Raw genomic sequence first — 21,363 nt, 5'->3', positions numbered from 1 at the left:
TAACCCTGGAATAGCCAGAATCGCTGTCTTCTACACAACAGAGTTCTGATTCTGGGCCACAGTTCCTCCTAGGCTACAGCTCTGACACAGGCATGTTGTGAGGCCTTGAGCTTTTTCTGATTGCCTGACAAACCAAGGGTTGGTTTTGTTTTTTTTTTTTTTTTTAATTTATTTATTTATTTTATTTTTCTTCCCTCTCTCCCTCCTTACCTCCTTTCTGTATTCTGTTTCAGGCTGTATTTCCTCAGGTGATACTGCTTTGCTGCCTTCAGTAGCTTATTATGGTCCTGTTAGTTTGTAACAGCTGTTGGAATACCAGAAGCTGGAATGATCCCATACTCCTTATTTCTTTTCCTTCTACTTCACTCTAATTCTTAGCAATGATGTTAAAGGATTATTTTCTCAAGAGTAAAGATTTATTTGTAGAAGCAAAATTAAAAAATGAATTGTGCTAATGTGAAAAGATGGTGCCTTCAGGATTTTTGGCATGGCTCTTTGTTTCTTAGTTTGAGTTATTGTCAAGGATGGGTTTTTTTTTTTTTTGGTGCAAATTTGCCTTGTGGGTTATACTCAAGTGTAGTACTTGTGAATTTAAAGCGGTTTCCCTACTGATGGAACCGTAGCTGAAGTTGTCCACTAATTGTCTAGACAGTTGAGCTCTGCCTAGAGCTTACCACTGCAAAATGGATGCAGAGTTCTTCGACAGCTAGTGTTCCATATGCATCTAGGGCTGGCAATCAGTGCAAACTGTTGGAGGTGAAGATGTAATGCGCACATAAAATCCTGGGGTTGTGTATCCCAGCAAGTGCAACCCAGCCCTCCTTTATCTTGTTGGTAATTTGAATGTGTTTGTACTTCCAGCAAGTTCTAAATTATTCTTAGAGCTTCTTCACAGTAGAGTGAACTGCAGGATCAGAGCATCATTTTGCATAGCTCTTGCATTTTATAACTATACTCTGACCAACAGCAAAATAAAATGACGTTTTAACATCTTGTTTTTATAAGTATGCCATTAGGATATTGAGGAACTTGGACAGTGATTCTTAACTACTTTATCTCATGATGCATGTTCAGTTTAGGGAAGCACATTCTTTAAAGCTTCCTGGAAAAATATCTTTCATAGGGTTTTCCCTCTTCTGTCCTTGAAAAAAAAGTTGGAGATTAATAAGGAATGTGTGTCTGAGGTTTGAGTGGTGATCTCTAAAATGTCTATAGTAAGTTGCATTCAGATTTGATACAGAAATAGCAAAGGGGTTTTGGTTGGGTTTATTTTTGAATGAATGCAAACACTTTACCACCCCAGTGTAGTCATAAAATAATTTCATAAAGGTGATTGAAAAGCAGAACAACAGTACTGCTTCTTGAGCCTCTCAAAAGGCTGATAATCACAGAATAAATATGGAGATACAGTACACAGTGGATTTTTTTGTGGGTACTTGATAGGTTTACGTTTATATAGAATTATTTGGGCCTTGTTTAATAATAGGCATTTTGCAGATGTTCTGTCTAGATAGGAGCAATGTTTATTTCTTAGCTGCAAATAGGTTTGAACACAAGAACTTGTCAGGATCTGGACTGTTTTTCTTCTATTATTTCAGATTGATTTTCTGCAACTGCAGTGATCCTTTTCAGGGGGGAAACTTTGGTTACACTCTTTATCTACAAGTTACATACTATAGAGGACTGTAGTTCATGCCAGGTCATTATCACATGGCTAATAAATTTGAATTACCCATAAAGCATTTTAAAAATCAAGGCGAAAGAAATGTTTTTTTGCAATTAGAATTAGTAAAACATCTTGTAGAGCCATACTTGTAAGTATTGGAGTAGTAACAGTTTTATGTAAAAACTGCAAGAACAAGTCTTTTCCTTGTGTGCTTCATGAGATATTCTTCCCTTTAACTGAGTGTCATTCCTGTTATACAAAACACGAGTTTCAGAATAGGATGTCTCTCTTGGCTAATTCTATCTTTACCTAACCCAAAGTGATGAGTTCCAGTATCCAACATTTATGAAGCAGTCTTAGGATTTCATCCCTCTTTCAAAAATTCTCATCCTGTACCATAAAGACTAAAAGCTTTTGTTAACCTGTTCTCTCAGGTGCCCTTTCTTCAAATTAAGCTTCTCTTTAGCTTTGGTAGACTCTCTAAAGGTCACTAATAGAGCAGACTAGTGAAGAGGATTACTCTTTGCGGGAATATTTTTTCTCTTCATGAAAGAACCTCAGTCAAGGCTCTTCCTTTGTCTAAAACGGGGGTGGGGGTGGAGAAGAGGCATTAGGCTTTTCATTTTCCCCCTCAAGTTGAATAATCAAGTCATAATAGAAACCTGAACTTGTACTGGAAGAGCCATGATGTTTAGGTGAACAATAAGGAAATAAATTGTTCCTGTTAATGAGATGCAGTGCTTAAAAAATCACTGGAGGCTCACTATAAATTCATCATTATGTAAATATGCCAATATAAGAAGAGTATGAACATACAGGCATGTATGTCAGAGTGTCAGACTTCATCCCCATTACCTTTGAAGAAATAATTTTCAACTTGCTCTATTATATGTGTCACTGTAGTGATGGAATAGGTTTAACATCTGGCAATATTTAATCTTATTTATGCTGTTGAAAAATCATGAAGTACAATGCACAGAAAATTAAAGATTTCTTCTTGTCTTTACATTTCATTAGGTATAGTACAGAAAAAATACAGCATAAAAGGACTTGCAAATACCTATACCTGGCTGTCGAGTGGCTTTTACAAATGCTGGTTTTTCTGTTGAACAATTGGAAGGGGGAAAAAAACCTCTTACTTAAATTATGTGAAACCCTTAAAGAGGAAGTATAATGAGAAATAGTTTAATAATTTTCAGTGAGGCAGCAAAGCAGATTGATGCACTTTTCATTAATAATTGCTTATTCTCTTGCTTTGTTATATCCTTTGTTAGCCATTAAAAATGTTGTTTATGATGCAGAAAAAATATTCTCTGTGAAGTAATATATTATTTTGAGGTTTTTCTTAAAATATATAGGAAAATCATCCCAGTTTATATCAGAAACAGCTTGTGCATAAGGTTAGAGAGCCATTAGCACTGATGTTTTTTTGTAAAAAGGCAGGCAGTGGACACATGGCCTGTTTTAGATACAGAGAGTACACGATGAAAAGGTTTCAATCTGCAATGTGTAATCAAGTAAAGGATTTGAAGAATGGGAAGAAAAGGAAAAAGTTTAAACTCGGTTTGTTTTCTTCCCAGTTTCAAATACAAAATGCAGTCAATTTTTTTCACTTATCTGAGAGGTGATACTTTTTGAACCGAACTTCCCTCAATTCCTTTTTTTCCAGTTCCTTTGTACTTCCTGTAAAAACATGATACTGCCGTAGAGAGAGAGCAGGCATGAAAGAAATAATGATATGAAATGTTCTGTTTGTTTCTTTTTTCTTTTGTGTGTGTGCGCGTGGTGGTTGGGCATCTGCCTGATGCATAGACCACGAGCTTCTCCTGCCAGGAATGTCTGGTTACTGTACAAAGTAGTTCTGGCTGGGAAAACAGGCGAGATCACCCATTTCAGAGTATTTAGTCATTCATGGGATGTGGGAGGTATGACTTGAAATGCATTTGTGCAGAGAAAGTAATTGACTTTATTTCCACTTTCTGGATAAAACTGTAGTTCTGCAGTAGCTGAATAAACATGGATTGTATTTATTTGCACTGTCACTTTGAGATACTTTATTTTGACACTCCACTCTTACACCACAGTCTCCATCTACTCTTTGGTCATTTCAGTACAAACAGTTATTTATGCTCAAGAAAATTCTGTATTTCTGTTAAAAGTGTACAGTGGTTATGTAGTTGTTAGAGGGTTTTGATAAATTCTGTATTTCTGTTGCCTGTAGTGGGCAACTGCTTTGAGACCAAGTGCATGCCACACATTGGTGGTATAAAATTCTCCTTTTGACTTACCTAAGTCAGGGCAGTGGGATGTCTCTACACCTTTTTTTTTTTTTTTTTTTTGTTTGTTGCATTAATATTTTGATATATAGACAGGATTCCCAAAAATGTTCATCATTGCTTCTCAAACTGTAGTACAGCAGTTAGAGGGAATACTGCTCTGGGAGCTATACTTACTACTTCTACCATCTCTGAGCTATATTGCGAAAAGAGCTTGAAATGGAAGGTGTGGTGCGTTGCTGCCTTTTGAAGGAGCAGCATAGATACATGTTTTCTATCTATCATACAGCTATATTTTGAATTGCAGTGCCTGTGGATTCAACACAAGCCTATCTCTTAGAGGCAAACCCACCACAAATCAGATATTTGGCAGTAATTTGCTTCATTATAGAACAGCACTTTGCATGGTGCCTGAGGGAGCTCCAGCTGATAGTTCCTCTTTTTTGCTGACTTTGTGCTAGGAAGGGGGCTACTGACTCGTACTTGGAAAGTTGATAATGGAGTGTTTGAGTGGCTGCTGTTTTTGCACCCCTTGCGTATACTGTCAGGGAAATCCTACCTTGATTATGATACAGGGATTGCAACCTCTAAATCTGAAAGTATATCCTTGATGCATTACTTTTTTCCTCACTTCCCCTTTCCTTGCATCACTGTGTTCATTGTCTGGTATGCATACATCTATGCAGATTGAAAGGAGAAAAACTGGGCTTCCTCACTGACCAGCCCATATGTTTCTTATGTCATTGAAAAGACAAGGAAGAAGAAAGGTTTTGGTGTCTCTTTATCGAGCGGGTAGTTACTATTCTCTGTGTCTTTTATGTTTTTCCATAAATAAATTAATTTTAGTATTGGTCTCAGAAATGTTTGAAGCCCTGGTACTTGAGAATAGTATCTTCTTAATGTAGCATTGTTGTAATATGTTGTTGTTTTATCTAGTGTGACTAAATTATTTTATGCATTTGCATGTTAGGCAATCTGCTTTATATCCTTATTGTCTTTTCTATAATTTATTTTTCATTGATTTACTGTGTAGCTGTGCCTTGGTGTTTAAATTACCCCTTTTTGATCCCCCCTTTCTGAAAATATCGTTAAATTAAGCTATTTGCAACTGAAGCTTTATTGCTTCATCATGCCCCACTGTAAATGTGATAATACAACTTAATTTCAAAAATGCATGGTGGCTGGATATGCCAGTTTGTTGATAGAAGGGTAGTAGAGATGTGAGGTTTTTCAGAGGCATGTGAAATTAGAATTAGGAAATGGAAGTATACTAGTAATGAAAGATGAAAAACTTAGGGACTATGCTGTTGACAGTGTTGAAGACATAGTGAAAGGGAGGAAAAAGCAGAATGCTGTCCTCTTTAGTCCTTTTTAGTGTTTCAAATTAGTAGAGTGTCTTTATTTACAGCTTTAATTTTCATTATGTTAGTATCTTTGTTTCACATGCTGTTTCTATGTGATAATTGATCTGAAAAGCAACAGATATTAGGTGCTTTAATTAAAGTCAAGATAAAGTTTCCCCCTGAACGAAACATCAATACCCACATCATTTTAGAGGTTCAGTGTACATTACATATGTCTTGGTGACTGTCTTAAAGTGGGAACTGAAAATGGTTGCAAATGTTATAAAGTTGAAGCTGAGAGTTTCACCAGTCGACATAAATATTTGTAGCAAGTATCTGTTTTACAAAAATGTTTATTTTAAAAATACCTGAATTTGACAAAGAACACCTGTGTGTCCACGTGTATTATGTGTAGCAAGGATAATATTGGAGAATCTACCAGTCTTTAATAGAAAAACAAAATCGGCTTTAGAAAACAAGTTTAACATTGCAGGAGATTAAAGCCAAGGATATGTCTTACCAATACACTTAGCCAGTCTAGAGGATAACTGCTGCCGGATATGAAAGAAGGACCTGTTTCCCAGATCCCATGTTTTATGGCATGTTTCCAGCCTATCTAACTGTTATTTGTGCTTGTCTCCTTCTGCTGTGAACTGATACAGGGAACTTAAGCTGGCAGAAGGTTAACAGTGGGAAAGAGAAGAAAACTATATATTATTTTTCTGCCTGTTTAGGTGTACAGTTTCAAAGAATACTGTTCTTTTTGGTGTCTTTCAGAATTTTTTCTTCTTTAATGCTGTGCCAATTGAAAATGTAACAGTGTGGGTGAATGTCAGTAGTTATTTTCATGTTATTTTTCTATGGATTTCAAAACATCTTATTCCTTATGTGCTTGCTTTCTTACAAAATAGGTGTATTTAAAGAAACCTATAAATATTTTTGAATGTAAAGGTAGGAAATAGTTATGTTGTTATTCAAATGTAAGATAAGTTTTGGAGCACTCTCTTTGTTCTGAATATAGCACAGCTAAAATCCTTCAAAAGCTTGTTTTTGAGTTTTTTCTTTTTTTTACATTGTGGCAAAAAAAATGTTGTATTGAGAAACTTTGTCACATATTTTTCTTTGCATGAGAAACTCTGAAGCTTCTTCAACATGTTGGTTTTGAACTTGGTAGAGAGTTGCTGGATTTGTGTTGGTTTTATTCTAAAACTGTGCGTGTGTAGGGGGTGTTACATAAACATTAGACTTGTCTGTGTAACTGAGGTGTTCTCTAAACTTTACTCTTTTGAGCAGATTTTGTTAAGTTTGTGAAATAACCTTTGTGGATTAGAATCAAGATGCAAATTTTTCTCTGTTCTCCAGATGGATGCTGCTTTTAGTGAGCTTTTTGCATAATTTGTCATACTTTTACTTCATCATTGATATGGTTGCAAAAGTACAGAGCTTTTCAATGTGTATCAGTTTATAATGTATCTGTTTATTGGGAGAGGCTGTCTTACCCATTAACTTGTGAAGACTAGCAAAATAGCAATATTCTTCTAAAAAGTCTGAGTTTGAACTGTTGAAGTTAATGTATACTCTCAATAAACTTTGATTCCTTGATGTTACAGAACTCTTCCTGCATTTTCTTTACAAGTTGTTAATACAACTGCTTTTGCAATTTTAGAAGTGCTAGAATAAAGCAACAAAATAACACTCTTAAGAATTAGGTATACTATTGTAGGCTTTCAAGCTCAGAATGGACAAAGCCCCAGCCTGCTTGGTCTGATTTCAGTTTGACTTTGAGTAGGCTGTTGGACAAGATGACCTCTTGCAATTCCTTCTGGCTTAGATTGGTCTATAATGCTGTGACATTAACACATAAGAAATTAATTCATTTCTGAATACAGTCTCTAATGCAGCTCAGGATACTTCTGTTCAGGAATGGCAGATTTGGTAAGAACAAGCAACTTTCTGTGGAAATTTTCCTTAACCTATCCAGGATGTTAAGTATAATTTGGTTTTAGGATATGACATACAATGTTCACAAGTATGCAATATATAAATACTCTGACTTTGGCAAATACAGCCTATACATAGGAACAATCAGTAATCGAACAGAAAAAGCTATAACCTTTGGGGCAATATATTTACTTTGAAATGTTTTCTTGAAACCTGTTATTTCTTTCAAGACAAGAGGCTCCTATTTAGTCTTTGCACTCATTTTTTTTTTGATTGAATGTTTGTAAGAAAAACATTCAGCTTTTTTAAGCTGCTGATAATTTGAAAGTAATAGAGCTACCAGGTTTTGTGTAGGTTCATGTGACCATTTTGTATAAATTGCTTGATGAGTTTGCATAGTTGCCAGTAACTTTCATATAATCATTTCCACTGAATTAAGCAAAAAAATAGAGTTGATTTTCTGTTGGTGGAAATGTATTGTCTTGGAAAGTTTGAAAAATCAGAAGTCTCTTTATCTATAGACAGCAGCTGGACAAGCTTCCTACAGGTTCTTTGCTTGCAGCATGGCTCAGCCTTGGGAAAGGGAGGCAAAGGACTGCTTCTACAGTTAATGCAGCTTGATTCTCTGCTGAGTTTCCCAATTACTGCAGAATGAGTGCTGAATTTATAATGATACTGTTCTCGCAACAAACCCCATCAGATATTCTGTAGTTTGGAGTTTTAATCTGAGTAGAGCTAAATTCTAGCTGATGGCTTTGTAGTTTGGAAAATGATGTATCTAATGAGCGAAATCCTGAAATATGTAGTTTCTGAAATAATTACTTACTTGATGGGCTCTACCAAGTTTCGAAGTCTACTGCTAATGTTAGAGAATAGAGCTTTTGAGATTTTCTTCATGTGAATGTACATTGCATGGTTATTAAGTTTATTTTATCTATGAGTGAACAGTTTTCAAACTCAGTCTTTAGAAGCTGCAGTACAAAACTTCAGAAGTGCATAGTAGAGGTTGGTTTATCCTGCCTCTGTAAGCCACCCATTTGAACAACCATGGAGCTAATCATGTGCTGGCAGGTTACAGAGGTATTTCTGAGCTAGTAGTGGGAAGTGAATATTAGAATTTATGGATTCTTTTATAGTTCTTTGAAAGGGATTTTTAATGCCATTTAGGTCAATAGTTATAAACAAAATAACCAAGCTGTTTGCCCTTCAGGACCCATTTTTATTTTTTTTTCCCTGGCTCAGTGAGTCTAAGGAAAACATTTATTTAGCTCCTAATAGAAGCTGTTGTTCTAATTTAATGAGGTGTATGTTTTTTAAAATATGGCTATAGCTTGTGGAAGTATTAGTAATGATCTGTGAGAAAGATGAAGTGCGACTTGTAGCCTCCTGGCATTTGAGCATGGTATAACTTTACTGAATGCAAAGAATATTTTTAGAGCAGGGTTGTTTGGTCTTCTTTTGGTTTTGTTTCTTTTTTTTTTTTTTCTTTCCCAGTTAAATACTAATGCAAAAACAGTCTCTTTATTTTGAAGTTTTTAATAAGTTTCTATTATTTGCATCTCACAGCTAGAATAAGCAGGAACTTTGAAGCAAAATAATTTGGTGGACAAGGTTATTACATTTACCTTTTCGTTGTTATTGTGGTCAGACTTGTGAATATGATAGCCGTTGAAAACAACTACGTGTAGATAAGCTAACAGCTCACGTTTTTTGCAAAGTGTTGCTGAGCACAAACTATTTTCTTCTCTCTCTGAAAGAAACTGTGGTATCTTATGGTGTCACTGCATTAGGAACATCTTATTTTTCAGGCAAATTTACAAATTTTACCTTTTATTTACTTTTCTAAAATCTGGAGTAAGAGTACTAAATAAGAACAGTTTGGAGGATTGTATTCTACTCTTACTTCGTACTGACCTTTTTATTGCTCAAACTTTCTCTTTTTTCTCTCTATAGAAGTTTATCATCAGCATTCCTAGGTAGACAGAATAATGTATTGGCATGCTTCATGGTATTTTCCCAGATAGTTGTGTATGTGTGTAACATGCTGACAGACATGTTTACCTTGTTAATTCACTATTGGTAATTCTGTTTGTTTGTTTTTAAAACTAAATTCCCATTTGTCTGTGTCATTGTGAATTGTATTTTGAATTCTGTCATTGAATTGGAGCTACCTCTCTAGGTAACTTCTATATTATTTCTGGTAGGTAAGGACATGTTGATTCTAAACACCTACAAACTTGCAGTGGTATCAGTAAAATTGCATTAGTACTTTGTCTTTTGTAAAATAATAGCATTAATCTAAGAAATATGTTTTAAAATGCAGTTTGGCTTTCATTTGCCGTAATTCTGAATATGTATTTTTTTTCTTTAATATCCTATACAGTTTGTATTTTAGAGAGCATATTTAAATTTCCACTGTGATAAATCAGATAATGTATTCCTTCACCAACTTTAGATTTAATTTTAATAAATCTAATTACTTCCAAGACAGAGAAGAGGGACATATATCTAGGGGTTGCTATTAGGTAAATGTGGAAAATCAGAAGAACTTTTTTGAAGATTATTATACTATATATAACTATCATGAGGTATAAGCCTATCAATCATTGTGATAGAGAAAATTAAGCTGTCAGGGGATTCTCCTGTACCTTTCTGGAATTAAGGTAAAAAAAAAAAGGCACATTTAATGATCACCATTACAAAAAAAAGTCTTTTTGAGATGGTGTTGTATTCTTATTGTGCTAAGATAATTGCTGGTGTAATCTCATTGCTCCTGTTTGATTACACCAACAATAATTTGAACCACAAAATTAAAAGCAGGTATGTCTTTCCAAGAGCAATTTAAGTCATTAAAGTAACTGTTATGTCTTTGACATTTCCACTTATGTCTGCCTGAAGGAAACTAGTTAATATCAGCTGAGCTACCTTTCTTATTGTCACTCGTACAAGTGTAGAGACTTTTACTCTGCAAAACAATTCAAAGAGATCATGAACTGTTTTGCTTCTTAGTTATATGTGGTTTTCTGACCCCACGACTTACAAATTCCATCTGTGAGATTTTGACTGTAACAGATGTTGCTCAGAGGAGACGAGAAATTGTCTCTGCACAGACACATTACTATTTTAAATACAAATGAGGAAAAGCTGTATGCCCATCCATGATGCAGGTGATAATTTATGTCAGCTTCAACCCATAGAATATTTTCATTTTGTCTTGCTAGTCTTTCCTCCTGATGAGAAGAGAAATTGGGATTGAGACAGGTGAGACTGAATGTCATTGCACTTGGCCACAGCTTTACAGCAGTTTCTAAGAAGGGAGGATGGAATCAAGGTAGAAACTTACTCAAGGAATTGGTGTGTGCTGTTGCTGTTTGGGAGAAAAGCAAATTTAAGGATTAGACAGTGGTTGCCACTGCCTATGAACATTGGAAGCATCTATGCATAGCAGTGGAGTATGTCTGGTGTATTGCAGGTAAGTATCCCTAATAAAGAATGGAGAAAAGATTAAGTAAATATGTATGTTTTTGAGAGGTGTAACATTCAAAACAGTAATGCAGGAGTTACAGTAACAAAGGGGAAAAGTAGCACTCGATCAATATAATTGTAAAGGGTTTCTAAAGAGAAAATAAAAAGGTTATTGTATAACTTTGTGAAGAAGGTGAATGGGAGAAATAGCTGTGCTCTATGTAACAGATTAACAAAAAAGATCAAACTGTGTTTTCATGTATTGCATAAAGTTACATTCTTGGAAAGAGAATTGGGAGAAATACTACAAAATAAATAAAATGGAAATCTAATAATGCATGATACCTACATAGTGGGGAAGGGCAGTTGGCCCAAAGAAAGGCAAGCTGAAAATACGTTGTTCCTATGTTCCTCCCGGTCATCATAGAGTATTCCAAGTACTGACAAAGACTGAATGTTTTAAACTCCTATTACAGACTTAATAGGAAGATGGCTGTAAGTCTCAACTCTTGTGGTTTCCTAAGGGTAATACATACAGGTTTAGAAAGTCTTAATGGAAACTCTGCCTTTTAATGCACTTCTAGTTTTTTTAGAGGACTGTGAGCTCAACAGGCCTTGTGGCGTGTTTGGACACGTGTGCTTAACATGCTGGGACTGACTGCACTTGCAGTGAAGAGCGAATGAGTAATTGAAGCAGGATGGAAGAGGTCACTGTTGCACTTTCTCTATTGTGTACTTCAGCCTTGGTTTGATCTGAAACCACTCTGGGTTCCAGTGAAATGCAGAAGAATGATGCCAGGGGAAATTACCTGCTCAGAACAATGTTTACTTCATTTTGACACCTTCATTCCTGAACCATGTGCATCAACATGTTCTTGTTTGTGAGAAAAGTCAAACAGAAAGCCTGCTTGCTGGTTTTTTCATCCCTGTATGCAAAACTAGTGCATAAAGGAAAGTGTACTAAAATATCGTTTTGCAGTAGTAGAGCCTGTAGATTCCGGTCATGTGTGCTATGCATTTTGCTTGTCTTGAGAAGGAAAGTGGAGTCATAGGCTCTTGTAGAAGATGAAAATCCATTTCTTGGTGGAAGGCCCCACATCATACAAGCTTCTCTGCAGGGGAGCATGGCCCTTTAACTGTTCTTTGAAGGGCTTCTATGAACTTAGTGTTTATGCAGAACACTGTGTATATATTTGTTTCTGATATGCAAAACAGTCTGAAGGTTTCCTGGTTTTGTTCAACTGGGCTTTTGGATACTTTTTCCATTCTCAAAATTTCAATGAAATGTGCAAATGGTAATGCATGTAATACCGTCTGAAATAGAGGCACAGCAGGTAAATGTTATACCTCCTGTGGCAGAAGGTGTTTTTCTCCTTACCTGAGTAATATAGTTTAAAGGTTATATTTGCATTGGCTTCCAGAATTTGTTTCAGCTTGTATCATTTGTTTTTTGAGGATGGGGTGGGAGGGAAAACTATTTTATTTCATTACACATAGGGCAGATGTTTGCGCTGTACTGATTAAGAGTCATTTTCAGTAAGGTATGAATACAGTGGTATCAGCATATAGACTAGCTGAATAGGCAGCTAAGAGGAAAGTAGTAAATATTTATGTTTATGTGTTTCTGAGTTTGCTACTTTAGATGGTAGCTGTCTCGTGAAATGGTAAAAGCTTATTTTCTGAAGCATCATTCATCAGCGTTTTTAAATGTATTTGATTATATTAATGGTGAAAACACATCTTTAAGTTGTTCGTATGTTGAATATTCAAATGTGTTTATTTTCAGTTATATCTTGTAGCATGGAAGTACATCATGTAAAATTTTCCATTAAATATTTACTGGAAATGTAAGCAGGTCAAAAGTAAACCTCGGCACAGTATTTGGGTAGCCAGGCTGCACAACTACTGTTAATCCTCCTGAGACTTTGGGGTTTATTTCCTAAAGTTCAAGTTAGCAGTTTCAGGTCTAAGAAATGAAATTTCCTTGAGGTGTGCTGCGTGTTGCTAATAACAGAATCTGAAAAAGAATTTAGTGCAGTGTAAGAGAAAATGTTTGAATCTGTATTTGTTTACTGGAAACTTGTTAAAATAAGGTGATACTCCTGTTTTGTTTATGTTGACGGCTGAAAGGAGTGAATCCTTTAAACAGGTCTGTAGTAAGTAATTACATATAATATTGTAGTTGCCTAAAGTAATTCTGATCTTAAAAAAGTTCCAAAACCCAAAGTATAGCACAGATACATCTGTGTGGCACTATTCTTGCTTTGACTTGTGAATTGTATCAGCTGCTTTGGAATTTCACTAGGTTTGCTGGATTATAGAAAATCATTCAATTTATAGGAGAAGAACTGAAGAGAAATAAGGCGGTTCTTTTCTTGCTGTAAGCAGATTTGGCTCTGTGGAAACTGGAAGCTCTGGATCAATCCCCAGAGAGTTATGACTTCATCCCCTTGCTCATGCAACAACCATATGTCCACAACAACCACTTTAGTGCATTTATCTGATGAGCAGAAATAGAATTTACTTAAAAATTGCACAGAACCAGTGAGAATGCGCAGAATATTTTACTTATTGTCAGCTGTTTGACAACTGGGATTATATTTATATGATTTTGACAGCTTTTAATCTGTGTTTTTAGCTTTTTGATGATTTTAACCAGGTCTCTCAAATGGTGGTGAAAGAAGCTTGTGGTGGATTGTTTTTCATGGGAAGTCATTATTTGAATTCTGATTTTGCTACTATATGATATGCTGGGAAGTCAGTTTTAGTTTTTAAGACATCAAACGAGAGAATCTAAAATCTCAGAACTGTGTTTGAAGATGCTTTTGCGTGGACATTTGTTTAAAAGCCATGAAATAGGCTTCCTTGCTATTTTTGGTAATTTTTAATGTATTTTCAAAACTAAGAACTAGCGATGGTCTGTTGTCCACAAAATGCTACTTACAGCTTTTTTGTCTGTATCTTGCTGTCTTTTTATGATATATATAAATATGGTATTTGGTGTGCAGTAGGGGCTTATTTAACACTGACAGAAGTTTTTCTATTGTGTAATCAGACACTAAAGGAACATTGAAAATCTCAGCTTGTCCTTGTGTAGCTGAGCCAAAGTGTAACTAAGTTTTGTATGGAGTCGTTAAGCCTTCTTCATGATGGATTTCTAAAATCAATCTAAAGCATGCGTTTCATTGTTTTTTGTCCTTTCTTCAGCTATTAAAGTAACTCGATTATAAAACCAAGTTAATGAAGTGATGGTGATTTGCTCCTGATAGCGGCTTTGTGCAGTTGTTTTTACCAGGTTATCCAATGTTGTACCAGTATGTAAGTCCACAATATGTGCTTAAAAAAACCCTAATGTAGTTTTAGAAATGTGGTAACTACTAGAGATTTTAGTAATCTTTTTGCACAAGATGTTATAGCTTTTCACTTGGAGGACTTTTTAAAAATACAAATAATTGCTCTTCACATTTATTTCAGGATTACATTTAGTTTAAACTATCAAAGCCAAGCTCCTCCTGAAATTCAGTGTCTGATGGTGAGCTGTAAGGGTGTTTTGGCTTGTGGATGTAGGATGGCTTACTCCAAAGTAGTTTGCTTTTTAAATTATTTTGTACTGAATGCAGATGGCTGTAAGCTTTACAGCAATGCAGATAAACTTGAATTTTACTGCCCTAGTCATGAAGAACGTACTTATTATTGGGAGAGCAAAATTTAAACGTATAGCAGCAGCACACTGTGGTTTGTGAAAGGAGAGGTGGAGTAAAGGAGAGAGTGTGAAGCTGTCAGCAGGAATGTTTGGAAGCAGACACAGTGGGAATCTCTTCTTTCTTGACTCCTTTACTCCGCTTCTTCAGAGCTTTAGACTTCTGCGGAATGTATCTTGTACAGAACTTTCCTAGGTGCTCTCAGCCCTCCTCTTGCCTGGGGAGTGCTCCTTCCTCCAGGAAGTCTTTCTGTTTGTGAGCTGGTAGTCATTCCAGCTGAACCCCAGGCTTACGTCTCTGTGATGAGTTCTCTTTTTGACCCTAGAGCTTTTTTAGGGCTTGGGCTAGTAGATTGACTGCCAGCAGTCTATTTAATTTTTCCATATGTATTTCCATAAAACTGCTTTCATGATGGAAATTAATTTGACTAATGATACGGTATTACTTAAGACCCTGTAGTTAGCTGTAGTGGAAATTCTTACTTAGATCACCCTTTTCCAGATGATTTTCTGCAGAATTATGTTATCTTCCTATTCTGCTCTACAAACATAAGTTCTTTCAATTGTCATCTGTATCACTGCAACACTTGGACAGAGATACTGTAATTAAATTCTTAGATCTGCTCCCTGCACGTTGCTCTCAGGTTCAGGAGACAAGCTGCTCATTAAGGGCTTCCAGAATAGGAGAGAAACGAGTGAGCTAGCAACAGTGTCACAGCTTGACCCCTGTAAGAACTGAAGCTTCATTAGGTGTTTTTAATTATACTGTTGAGGAACTACATCAGGAAGATGGTAGCACCTGATCTAAAATTTTGGTGGGGATGCAGGCTGAGTCGTCTTTCTGGTTTTTAATTCTGTGGTGGTTGTTTGTATGAATGACTGGTTAAATACGGAACAAAATGCTTTCGAGTTGCAGCGGCTTAACTGTCCATTTACATGTTACAGGTAGAGGAGGATGATGATACTGAGTCACAAGAGGAAGAAGAGAAGGAAGAACTGAAAAGCTATTCAAGAAGAAAAATCGTTTCCAACTGGAGCCGCTATGAGGATGCAGAAAAAGAGGGACAGAATGAACATGGGGAGACACAGAGAGGAACAGACTTCAGTGTTTTGCTTAGCTCAGCAGGTAGGTATTTTGTACTCTATAGGTAACTACTGTTCTGGCTATTATCTTTGATGATAAAACAGGACCCTAGAATACCATTCCTATCTGCCTCGGTAAGTCCGCTATTGATGTATCTGTGAGTGCTCAAAGTCTCATGTGAGCAAGCAGCCTTATAGCATACAGGGTGCACGATGCCGTGACAGATGGGGAATAAGAGAGGGCTGCTGCATTTATAGCTTCCTAGTGAAGCTGTGTATGGGTCTGAGTGTGTGCAGCATCTAGTTACTTTGGGCTTATTCTTATTGACAATGAATTTCTTACTGATCTTGGTCATTTTGTTGCTTTCTGGAAAAGGTTGCTAGTATGGCTAAACACAGCAAAGCAGTCAAGCAGGTGCTTGCTGTTGTTTAACGCATTTGTAATCATCACTGCACAGATATGTGCATGAGTAGCAAAAGTTACTCTCCTTGAAAATAAAGAAAAGTTTTTTTTCCCCTCTTTAAAGGAGATAATAAAAGGAGGTGGTTGAGGCATAGGCTGTAGTAGATACTATTTTCTATCTATATGTGAATAGTATGGGTAGTTGCACAAAACCTAGCTACCTAAAATTATTTTAGAAGCTCTTGATATGCCATTGTGTTGGAATGCCATGTAGTAAAAAGCTGCAAAAGATGTATTGTAGGAGTTTTTTTTGAGCAAGTTGGAAACTCTGAAATCTGAGTAATTGGATTTTTCAGCCACAGGTTGGCGGGATGTAGCTAGAAATTATCTATGGTAAAGAAACAAGGCCCAGACCTTTCTTTCTCTGTGCCAGAATCAATTTCTAAAGTCCAGTTTTACATGAACATTGCAGAATTTGACCTAAATTGAAAGTTTTAATCATAGAATCATAAGGTATGTATTGACTTTTCTGGATGGTTGGAGTCCAAGACATCTGGTATGGTTCTCAGAGCTGGATAGGTAACATAGCCTGGAAGCAAAGTAGATAATCACAACTGAAAACTTTTTAAATCAAGAGATCTACCCTGAGCTGCATGTTGCCATGGCGTACCTTGTTAAAACAAACTTTAGTATCTCTAATTTTATACTTAGCCTTCAGAATCTCTTTAAAATGTTCTGATGATTAGTACTTTTGAAATGAGTATATAAGAAAATACTGCATATTTCTACTAATTTTTATTTTTGCTAAGTTATACTCCAATACAGTTATTACCAACCCATTTATTTTACTCTGTAGATTCTCTGGGTGCCTACAGTTAAAATCTTGTTTGTTAGTATTCTTACTAGTTATTAATTCTGAATCTTGCATTTAAAGAGTGCTTTATTTTAGGATATATTGTGACTGTTCTTGACATTAAAATAGATTGATAAGAAACAGCAACTAAAGGAAGTACTTTTTTTAAGAGGAAGAAAAAAGGTACCTTCTAAGCAATAATGCCGATTTTTTTGGAGTCGCATAAAGCAGCGTGCGTTGGGGGTGTATGCATGATTTCTTTGGCTTACATGCAAAAACTGAGAATTCAGTCATCTTTATTTCTAGTGGTCTGAGAAAAAGCTTGCATCTGTGCTTTATCTGATAATTTTGATTTCTGTTAGCATATTGCCGTTTAGCATTCTGGAGTTGCACACTGGATCCAATTCAATTGCAACAAGCAGTTAGGGGAGTACTGGCGGGGGAATGGAGTTACAGTGCCATTTTTCATTAATGCAAAAGCTTAGAAAGTTCTTGCAATTTACTGTTAATACTCAACAATGTAATTAATGCAGCCAGTTAAGACTCCTTTGGCAAAAGCTCAGATAAAAATAAGGTTATCCCATGTAACTTTTAAGTTCCACTATACTGAAAGCAGGGTCTTAAAGGGAGTGCCGTCCTTCAAGATGCAACTTGGATTTATTCCCAGAAAATATTGTGTTAATTGAATGAGATAGTGTAGAAAAAATAGTTTGAAATAATATAGTAATAAATTCCTGATGCCTAAGGAACTAAAATTCCAAGCTTGGTTTTGTTTATTATTTTGTAAATGTGCTTCTGCGTGTTATTTTATAGTTAATATCACCAAAAAAATGGCAAAATGGGAACGCTGATATACTGTCATATGCGTGCCATGTTGATAATTAGCAGGATTGGAGCTTTTAAATCCAGTACATAAACATTACTGTTTGGATTAAGAAAGTGGCAGAGTTAGGGCTTTATCTGTAGTAAAGTGGGATATTTTTTTTGAGGAGGAAGAGGTTTGCAGACATTTGCAGAGGACAATAAGTCTTTAGGGTATTTTTATCTTTTTTTATACCTTCTGAAGACACACTTTTTTTGTTGGTTGTTTTTGGGGGTTTTTTTGGTTTGTTTTTTTTTTTTCCCTAGGCTTCCAACTTGTCCCTGCCTCAAGCCAGTCTCTAGTGCAGCACTGATTCTGTCTTTTCAATCAAATATTTAGGCCTGACTAGTCCCAGACTGCCTTAGACTGCACCTCATCTCTCTGTTGTCAGCCTTTGCTTGCCTGCTACTTCTTCTCACTCACTCTTGCTTCTGTTGATTTTCTTCTTGTCTGTTTTTGATTGCTGGTGGTGGGTCTTTTCTCAGACTTTTCTTCTGAGCCATTTCTCTTCCACATATATTCACTAAAATCTATCTCTGCCACATATATTTTTCCCTCACACTGTCCGGTCCTGGTGATCCCCTGGTCCCCAGTTCTGAGTTGTTCTGCCTGGGATTGCTTATTTGGCCTAATTTTTCTCTCATCGACTATCACATCTTCTTACATTCCTCTTAGTTTTTTTGCCTTGTTTAGTCCATCCCAGTTTATTCTTTCAAGCTTCAATTTCTAATCTCTACTACAAGCTGTGTCCTCCATCTTCGCTCCACACACTCTGTCGGTGTACATTAAATCCTACTCAGTTACCCAACAATGTGAAGTGACAGGCCACTGTTTTTAACTGTTGTATGGGTATTGGCATAGTTGAGGTTGAAGAAATAGGCATGTGACACTTTGTTCAGTGTTGTACCTAATGCTTCTTAAATGTAGACTTTGCTTACAGTGAAAATCTGGCTCTTCGCTCATAACCAGACGTTAGGGGAGATCTGACTTCATTTGCCTTGCCAGTGGAGATGGCATAAAGATCACTGAGGATGGACTGTTTGGTGACTGGTTGTTAAGCTCTAGCAGATCTTGCCAAGAAATACATACAAACTTACATTTCTAGAAGTGTGTAGCTTGGCTAAATCGGGTCAGATTTTTCACAAAATGAGCAAAATGTACCTTTCTGCTACAAAACCATTGTCCAGCCTGATTTCAAGTTACTGATTCAGGGAAAGAAAGTGGTTACAGTGTTTCAAGACCTTTGTTTTCAGGTCCTTTTGTGGTAGAAAAATGTTCCAGCCATTCACTGACCTTTTTTTTTTTTTTTTAAAGGTGGTGGTGGTGAGTGGAGGGTGAGAAAAAGACCACCTGAAGCAGACAATTGACATGGAAGATTTCAGATTGAATAGTTAAAAAGTGGCTGAAAATAGTCTTAAGTAAGAGCTGCCAGGTGGCTTTGATAACTGCTGATGTCTCTAGCCTGATAGAGCTTCTTTGCTAGGGCTTATTATATTTGTGTGTAAAGTAGTATGATAACTTTTTTTAAGTCTATTTCTTTCCTTTTTACCACTTTCTATTTTTTCCTGTAATTAACCTTGAATATAGCAAAGCAAACTTTTCTGTACTGCTTTTGGTGTCTAGCTGATGTAAACTACAAGTCCATTGTGAAGCCTTTGGGGAATAAGTCTTGAATCAATTTAGTGAAAATGCTGTTGAAGCATAAAGAGCAAGAGAAGCAGAAGTGATAGGATAACCTTACTTTGCTAGAAGAGTCTTGCCATGTTTGAAGAGCTGTCCTCATTTTTTGACTGCTGAAGGTTAAACATCCCAAAATAGATTTCAGTTCTTCGTTAGGTTTTTGACTGTGAATAGATGCTTTAGGTTTAAAAATATGCTTCTAAAATCTCTTTATAGATCTGACCAAATTGTATGCAGGGACTGGATCGCTTTCTTTTAAACACTGGCAGCCAAAAGCTGCCAACATACGTGCTTCTGTAGCAGTATGCTGAGTTGCAGGATGTGATGGTTATCAAGATGAAAAAAATATAATTTTGGACTTCTTTTTTTTTTTTCCATTTGGTCTTTTGGCCATGACTGAATAATTCTGAATGGCCTTAAAGGGTAAGAAAGAACTGCTGTGTAGTTCAAACAAAACTGGCAGAATAGTTTTGGTATTGTTAGAATTCGTATAATTTCTGTAGGTACTTAGAACTCAAGTACAATAGGTGTGGGAATCGCCGGGAGACGAGCTCATCAGATGATGACCGACAAGTCTCGTTTATTGCTAAGCAGATCGATACTTATATACCTTGCTTGCATGTTTATAGTTTGGTTACAGAGAGATCATTGGCTTATAGCTTTTACATGTTACAAGATCATTGGTTTATAGCTTCTACATTTTTGCAGCTACACCGTGCCCCCCCCCCCCCCATCCTCCTTCTCATGCACTTATCACTTAGTGGCCTTGGCTGTGATTGGTCATAGTATGTTGCTGTTTGCCGGTGTCCTTCATTTCCTCATTATCTGGTGTGAGAGGTTTGCACCATGTTCTACACAGATGTCTTGTTTCAGCTTGTTGATGGGAGCATGACCTTTTGACCTTTTTCGACAAGCCAATCCTCCACAAATAGGGAGTGTGGAACAAAAATCCAAAAAGGCAATCACTTTAGCATAATAGTAATTAATGGTAAATACAGGATTACTTTCTGTTCCCTAAAACTGTTTTGCTTTTTTAACCTCTTGCTTTGGGGCCCCTGCTTAATTTTGATGCGTCTATTGCAATATATTGCTGCATTTTTGTCATTTTCATGAGTGATATATACATGAGAATTAACAGTGTACAGAAGACTGTTGGCTGTCTTGGAAAAGCTGAACAGATAAACTAGTGGAGCAAGGCTTGTGTTAAAAATGGGTGTTCCTGCAACTTTTCTATCTGTAGTATATACTGACAGATTTGGAGGGGAAAGAGTGATGACTGAATGAGTTTTCTTATTTCTGACGCTAATTCTGTTCAAAGAAAAAGAATTGCAATGGCAGGGTGCAGTTTGGGTGCTAAAACCCAATCCTTTCAGTTTTAGAATCCTAGAGAATAGCTGAAAATCGGTTTCCATTACAGAACTGCCTAACTTACTGTTGATTTGGGTTACTGTATATATCAGGGGTCCCATTTACCAGTCTTTTCATTTTGTATGTTCTGTGAAATTATTTATGACCATAGGTCTCAACAGAGCTCTGTTTTTGTAACTCTGTTTTTTGAACCACTGAGATATCTAGACTAATGAAGAATTGTTGGTTATCAACTCTGAATACATTTTTACTCTGTGCAACTGAGAAGTAATTTTTCATTATCCTTTGCATGTCTTTATGTGTGGATTGGATGCGTTTTCAACTAGTGTATCTTATTTGGTCAGAAAATTCAACAGATGCAGAAATTCATGTCTTTGTTGTTCATCAGGTAACATAAACTTTGTGATAATAGGGCACTTGAACATTCCTAGCATATGTGCTCCTGAAATAAGCAGTTAAGGCTGTGTCATTTACATGCATCTTTTCTCATGTTCTCCTTTTTTTGCTACCTCATTCCATAAACATTCTCTGAGATTTCCTGACATGCTTTCCTCTCCTGCTTCTCCTTCTAGCCCCATTCTAGCACATCAGAACTTTCCTTCTTTATGGTCACGTGGTAGATACCGTTTCCCATCCATGGAGGCTCTTTATGCAAATAGTATAATTTCCACTTGCCAGAGGTTTTAGTTGTGACAGTTATTCTCTGGGCAGTCTGTAGCTTTG

At 36.3% G+C, this 21,363-nt stretch overlaps 1 protein-coding gene across 2 annotated transcripts in view; it reads left to right on the top strand.

The window, feature by feature from the left end:
• Positions 1-21,363, top strand: part of AVEN (apoptosis and caspase activation inhibitor) — a 98,568-nt gene that overhangs the window by 6,157 nt on the left and 71,048 nt on the right. For both annotated transcript variants that reach the window (XM_065686639.1, XM_065686638.1), the window contains exon 2: positions 15,337-15,517. In XM_065686639.1, coding sequence (XP_065542711.1) covers positions 15,337-15,517 — 181 coding nt within the window. The remainder of the gene's footprint in view (positions 1-15,336; positions 15,518-21,363) is intronic.

This window comes from Lathamus discolor, chromosome 6 (genome assembly GCF_037157495.1).
Source record: "Lathamus discolor isolate bLatDis1 chromosome 6, bLatDis1.hap1, whole genome shotgun sequence".
Taxonomy (NCBI): Eukaryota; Metazoa; Chordata; class Aves; order Psittaciformes; family Psittacidae; genus Lathamus; species Lathamus discolor.
The sequence above is the reverse complement of the archived record's forward strand: the minus strand, read 5'-3'. Positions and strand labels throughout refer to the sequence as shown.